The sequence below is a fragment of the Bactrocera latifrons genome, unplaced genomic scaffold (genome assembly GCF_001853355.1).
Source record: "Bactrocera latifrons isolate USDA-ARS-PBARC rearing strain unplaced genomic scaffold, ASM185335v1 scaffold_127, whole genome shotgun sequence".
In the NCBI taxonomy this organism is placed as follows: domain Eukaryota; kingdom Metazoa; phylum Arthropoda; class Insecta; order Diptera; family Tephritidae; genus Bactrocera; species Bactrocera latifrons.
In genome coordinates, this window is record NW_017534708.1 from 901,164 (window position 1) to 908,372 (window position 7,209).

The 7,209-nt window shown below is 40.6% G+C and overlaps 1 protein-coding gene across 1 annotated transcript; it reads right to left on the reverse strand.

Moving 5' to 3' along the window:
- Positions 1–244: 244 nt before the first annotated feature.
- On the reverse strand, positions 245–6,126 carry LOC108978792. Its single transcript, XM_018949249.1, has 8 exons — positions 6,066–6,126; positions 5,682–5,964; positions 5,340–5,566; positions 4,442–5,278; positions 4,199–4,377; positions 2,709–4,049; positions 1,264–1,598; positions 245–1,192 (listed from the first exon to the last, which is right to left on the reverse strand). Exons 2-8 carry the CDS (start codon positions 5,816–5,818, stop codon positions 658–660), a joined length of 3,591 nt encoding a protein of 1,196 aa, XP_018804794.1. The 5' UTR covers positions 5,819–5,964; positions 6,066–6,126; the 3' UTR covers positions 245–657.
- Positions 6,127–7,209: the final 1,083 nt, after the last annotated feature.

Consider the following 7,209-nt stretch of genomic DNA (forward strand, 5'->3'; position numbering starts at 1 on the left):
AAAAAAAAATAGTTAAAGAAAAAAAATTATGTTTGCTTATTCAAAGTATATATTAAAAAAAAATTATGATTATGCCTGCTTTGCAATAATTTAAGTAGAATTGCACACAMAATTTCTCTTTCAAAATTTAAGAAATATTTTATTGAATGAATATTTTACATTTCTCAACGCATAAATGACTGAGTATATGTAAAATAACAAATGTTTTAACAAATTACATATTTTGTAGAACTAAATGCTAATATTAAAAACTTCATATGTTATAAAAATATGTATGTATGTATATAAATACACATAATTTAGGAGAATACAAGAAAATAGGCAATGAAATTTTTTGCTTTAACTTCTTGCACTTAAACAATATAATTTGCAACTTCTATTGGTTATGTAATGTTTACGTGTGTACGTAAATAGGCACTAATACTAATTTACTATATTTAGTTTAAATTGATATTTTTGTTCTGTAAAAGTGGGAAGCATTTTGAAATTCGAGTTTGATTTGAAAATAATACGAAATGTGCACACACTTAACCATTCAAGGTTAAAATGCACATCTAACTTATATTAAATATATGTATGTATATGTTTACATGAAATTAATACGTTTAAGTAATTGTAATATAAATTAATTAATATAATAGTAATGTAGTAACTAATTTAAAAAGATGTTTCGCCGGGATACTCGCTTATGAGCAGTTTTCTTGAGCGCAAGTAGCCATCCACAAGTTCCATATTCTCTTTATTTGCTGACGCCTTCGTGCTGTTATCTCCAATGTGCGACAGTTCGCTGCTGTTCGGCGCTGTGGCAGCCGTTATTATTGGTGTTTGTGTGATCTTGCCATATTCGCTGTTAGCAGCACGTTTGCGTGCATTGTTCATGGCGAACAGCCGATTGCGATAATACGAATTGTGTGGTGTGAAACATTTGCTGCCATCAGTTTTTACATTCGTGCTATTCAGATTTGGCGTTTGCTGCGCGTGCGCGTCATTTTTTGGTTTAATTAATTTATTATCGTCATCTATTGCAACTTCATCGGGTTCATGGCCGTCAAGGCAATACAGTAAGCTGGGACTCAATTGTGAGTCATTCAAATCTTCAATATTCTGTGGTGAACAGAAATCATCGGGTTGACTAGAGAACGACGAGTCAACTGGACTAGCGGTGAGTACGCTACGACTGCGTAAATATTCTCTGTGAAGATGTTTGAAGGATAGAAAAATATTTATAAAACATTTTATATAATTTGGACATGCTTTACTCACTTAAAATTACTGCTTAGTGCGTCAACCTTCTCCACACTGCGTTCTGTGTCGTGATTCAGTGCTGCCAAGACTGGTTGACGCGCATGCATCAATTCCGTGTAGCTGTCCAACGAGGTGGCATCCTCGCACTGCAAGTGCGGCGCTGCATCCATTTCATTGATTTCGGTTTGCGTGAAGTCGGCACTGTTGCGGCTTTGTCTGCTCTCGTCCTCGTCCTGCTCGCGAAAACTGGAGTAGTCCGTTTGACAAATAGTCTGGTTTTGATCGCTGGAACTGTGTGTGGTTGTGGTCAGCACCATAACTGGTTTGCGTGAGCGTGGCGTCATTATTGATTCCTAGAACACAGAAATTAGATGGAAATGATGAACCGMGTCGATTTAKKTACGACTGTCCGAATTAGTTCTAAGAGATATAGATCTGTCTTTTTCACCCTAAGTCGACGTCATCTAACGGGAGGCCCAAGAAACGTTTTGTTTCGACGGGGTCGGACCAAAGGTAATAGGGTGTCAGATGAGTGGGTTTTTGAAGGGCATGTAAAGAAGTGGCTAGTGTCAAGCGGAAACTCATTGATCCCTGGACATGTGTTGGATATGTCGGGTTCTATTCTAGACAAGTAGGAGTTTAACTTGCTACAATATGCAGAACGAAGTTGCGCAAGTGTCCCTCGCGTTTCGCGGTGCAACTCGAGCTCTTCGTCTTTAATGGGATTTGACTCCAAGAACGCTATTCACCGGAAGGGTAATTAACGAAAGACCTCTTGATTTTCCTAAGAGGCGGTTCCGCTCCAAGCAGGTGGGTCCAGGGGTGATTTCTGCGAAAACATCCCAGCTGGAATTGCTTGGAGAGGAGTTCATTATGCTCCTTAACTTGAATCATAAGARTCTTATTATGGAGGTATTCAATGGGAGCCATTAGGAGGCATCCTGTCGTAGTTCGGAGTGCAGTGTAATGACGAGTGTGAAGTTACTTCATCTGCATTCCACTGCATCCAGGTGAACATATTGGTGCTTGAAAGTTGCCAACAACGTTTCTTTATCATTTCCCCATGTACTGCAGGCTAGCGACTTGAGGGTTTGGTTGCGGCTCTGTACCTTGGCGATAATCGCAGTCGTATTAGGAGTGCAGGAGCATAGACTATCAAAAGTTACACGTAAAATCTTGTTATTGATGGTCGGAATCTTGACGCCAACGATTGCAATATTAAGCTCAAGTCTGTACTCCTTCGTCCAGTTCGTAAATATGGTCGCTGTGGATTTAGTGGGGGAGCGTGTTAAGTACCATGCAGAGAAGAAGCGAGAAAGGTCGGAGGGATGGCCGTCCACCTTTGAACACATGCCATCGATTCCATTGCCTGAAGTTTATATCGTGGTGTTATAGCTTCGTTACTTACGTTTTAAACTACAAACTAACATGCTGCAAGCCTATTAAATTATTAGTGCGCTTACCTGCATTGATTTGGGCATACGCTGTGTAGACTTCGTAATCGGCGACATTGAGCGTCTACCGAGCAGCAATGACGGCGTGCTCGTTATTAACTCCATACTTCTATAGACGCCACTCTGTTGCAGCAAAAGCTGCTTGTGATAGCGTGTGGTGCTGTTGTCACTCGAATTGCTATTGCTACTACGCCCATCCACGACGGTCACACCAATGTCATGCACTGCTGCATAAGCGCTTTCGTAGTTATCTGCCGCCTCCTCTACCTCTCCGTCATCATCCACCGCACCGAGCTCGCTATCGCTGTCCAGCTGATCATCGGGATTATCTACAAAGTTTTCATCGTCCAGATCCTCTAGACTCTCGCTCGCCGCAGCTGCTATTGGTTGCGCTGCTTTGGCGTTCGCGTCTACTTTCGGTAGCTCATCGTCACCTGCGGAACGTCTACGCAACGTAGAGGAGACAGTACGTACCAGCCGTTTCGTTGACTCTGGTGTGGCAAAAGAAAATTTCAAATTGCCCATACTTACACCTTTCATGAGTTTGCGTGTCAACGAACGACTGCCGCTGGCATACTTTGTARCGCTCTCTTGCGCACCCGCCGTCGTGTTGACAGCTTCGCTAGCGTAACTCAGATTTGGTTCCGACTTGTAGCGCGACTTGTACTCGACCGAATTTTGTTGTATGGGTGTGCAAGGATTCGATATCTCCTCGATGTTTAAGAGATGCGCATCATCCCAAGCGACCGTTTTGCGCACATCCGCATTCGAGGTGTCCACGTGTGCTAACCCTTTGGCCGCATGTGAAACGAACTTTAGTGGCGTACAGCAATTGGCATCCCAGTGTGCGGCTAAACGGTTGATGGCGCTTTGGGCCACATTAGTTTCGTCCGAATTCTGACGACTGACGGGCGCGGAAACGGAGCAATCGTACTTCGGCACTGCTGTCGGTGGCATACCATCGCTGCTGGTTGAGGAGAGGGAAGAAGATTCAGACACTTCATCGTTGTTGATATGGTGTTGAAGTGTCAATTTGCGCTGTTGCTTTACAGACGAGTRCGAAAGCAGTGAATTTGATGAGATCGATTTATGTAATGGATGTTGTTGTTGTAGTGATTTAATGGAATACGGTGTATTGGACAATGAGGTATTCGAAGATGTGCATGAAGATGTTGGTGTGTTAGTGAGCGTGCGATTAATAGCATGCGTCGATTGGTTGGTTGTTGTTGTTGCTGTAGATCTGATGGGTGTATTGGCAAGCGGGTAGTTGCTGCTGATTTGAGASGGCGCGGGACTGCGAAAGAGTACCCGCATTTTTGGATTTTTGTGTGTATTTGCGAAATTTGGGGTCTATTRTATGATTTAGTCGAGAAAATATGTTTGATAAGAAGTTGGGTACAGCACAAATGCGGAAATAAAAAAAAAGAGAACAACAACAAAGATGTACATGCGATTAACACAAAAAGCATACGAAGATAACAGTTAACAATGCAACTTACTTCAACGCCAGCTGGTGTTGTTGAAGTGGTGGTGGTGGTGGTAGCTGGACGTTTAGGGGTTCTTGAGATGAGACTTTTATGGAAAATGTGTTTCTTGATAGAGTCGCCGATAGATTTGGCGCTGCGCGACGCATCTGTGCCCTTCAATCGATTCATAACCACCAATTGGAGCGGTGTACCTGCCCCAAAGGGAGACAAATTAAAGCGAAATGCTTAAAACATAACACCAAACAAGGCACTTACCCTGTCCATTTTGTTTATTAAATTGTTTGATGAGACGGCGCTTCTTCGAAGACTCCGGCAAGCTTTGTATATGTGCATATAGTTGCGCCAATTCGGTATCTGTATTGTTGGCAGTATGTGCCGCAGCTGTTTTCTCACGATCCACGAATGTATACACCGTATTCACCGTTGACATATCCGATATGGATTCATCAAGTGTTTGCTCCGGCGACATGGTTTTCTTGCGTTTACGTTCCACGAAATAGGCGCGTATGTCTGTTGATAATTTTGCAGGCATTTCGAAAATCTCTTGCCCCTTACAAACCATATAAGCAATAATACTTGACATCGTTTTGGATATATAGTGTAGTGCTTCTGGCGGCAGTTGGCGTGGACAAATGAGATGCGGCGCAAAAATTGTAGCCAAATTTTCTGGTGTCATTTTATTTTGTTGCTCATGCGCAGCCACAGCATTGAGAATTTCTATGATATGCCGTAGCAATTGGCGATTTTCTTCCGGCAGCAATAGTATTAGCAGCTGTATGGAGTTGAGCAGGTGTTGCTCACGTTTAATACGTTCCGGATTATGTGGACGATTTAAAGTGCCTGTACTGCTGCTACTGCACGAACCGGAGCCCAAACATAATGGCGCTATTTGCTGGTGTGCCGGGTAATGAGCGTCCGTGAGCAGTGGTTCAGGTAAGTCGGCCAAATAACCTTTAAATACGGTAGCACAATCGTGTGCTGAATAGCCACCACCTTCCAAATCGAGGGGTTTGTCATTTTGTACCTGCTGACGTAGCTCATTTTGTCGCGATGCTGATCCGGTTTTGCGAAAAATGCCTTCTTGCGTTAAATCTGTTTTTTTTTTTTTTTATTAAAAGAATTAATTAAATATTATTGAACTTGCTATACATACTTTTCTCAAGCATTAGAAAAGCTTTYAACTCCTGCAGATGCATCAAAAAGCCAGCGTTTATTTTTTGGTGCAATGCTTCTACCGGACTATTCTCTGCACTAGTCGAGCCCTTTGAGCCTGAACTTGTGCAACCCGCAGTGGCATGTTTCTGYTTTTTGGATAAGCGATTCCATTTCTTCAATTTTCCTTTATCTTCATATACAATCTCATGGCACGGTAAGTCAAATCTACAATACACACATACACATAGATTATAATATTAACACAATTTATTTTTATTTTCTAATACATTTTTAATGCTATTCACTTAGATAGATAGATAAATCTATGTTATTCACTTACTCATCCGTGTTCAAATCGAGTTCAAAGGATAGATGCATGCGCACCAGCGACTTAAATTTTTCATAATTTAATTTACGCATATGTGTCGCTATCTCGGCGTCCGAGAGTCGATTTAAATTCACATAATCAAAATCCATTGTCTCGAAAAACTGCCAGTTAAAGCAGCTGCGCCTGTGCGGGTGCTTCAAAATATATATGGACAGCGTTGAACAACCAACGCCTATGTGGTGTTGTTGTTTAGCACTTTTACTGCAATAATTTATGGCGAAAGTCTGCAACCATACTTAATAAAAACGTATATAAACGATGTGTTAGTTGTAYACGATTTCAAAGCGTTTATATTTTGAGCAAATATATTATCCTTATATTGTAAAATCTATATACCAAATTAGTAAATTAACTCGAAAAGCGTGTATAAAATTTAAGCGAACGCAGCGAATTCCAACTGAACCGCTGACATTTGAAATATGAAAACAATATCAGAGACAGCAAAACTGTGCTACAAATAGTTTTGAGCGCATTGTAAATGTCGTTTCAAAACTGATTGTTCCATGTGAAAAAGAAAAAACAGGGTGGTTTCAGGTTTCTAACATTATTTTGTTGTTAATTTTTGATTTAAATTTAGTTTTTATATAATTTTATTAATGCGCTATAAAAAATGCGAATACCAATTGCTGCGAGTTTTTAAAATCCACAAAAAGTAGGGTGGACGAAAAATGTTGATCACCGTCTCTAGGTGGGCTACGAACTGCTACCACAATCGCCAATCCAGATTTGGGTACGTACGACCTGTTTTGAAAATTAAAGTAAATAATTATTGGACCATCCTTGTCTACAAGAGCTACGGTTAGTTCTTAAATTTTAATAATCTGTGCTTCATTTTGTAGTCGATCTCCTGGAGTATTTTCGAAAAAAAGTTTCTTTTGGTAAGAAAGATTTTTCTGGTTAAATTTATCTCAAATCCCAAAAAATACTATTATTAAAGTGTAGAGGAATATAGGATCGCAGGACTGTCAAAAAAAAACTATTTTTTTTTTGTGAAAAAATTTAAAATCCACAGTGGCTTGAAAAATCGAAATTATACATATGCATATGTATATCTAATTCATTCGGTCATTCTTCTTCTTCGGTATTGGAGTAGACACCGCTTTAGTGGTTATAGACGAGTTTACAATAGTCGTTCTTTCTTTTGGCGTCAATTGCAGATTCCTAGTGTATCCACGTCCTTCTTAACCTTGTCTTTCCAACGGTTGGTTGCTCTTGCCCACTTAGTCCGAAGTAGCACTTGTTGTCAAGAGTGATTTTACGTTAGTTGGATTTCGAAGCTGACGTTGTTGTTGGTTTTAATGCTGGTTCCAAGATAGACGAAATTATCTACAACTTCGAAGTTATGAGTGTCAACAGTGAAGTGGGAGCCAAGCCGCGAGTGCGACGATTGTTTTTTTTTTTTTTTTTGATGACAGGAGATATTTCGTCTTGTCCTCGTTCTCTACCAGACCCACTGCGTACGCAATAGTTGTACACTCCT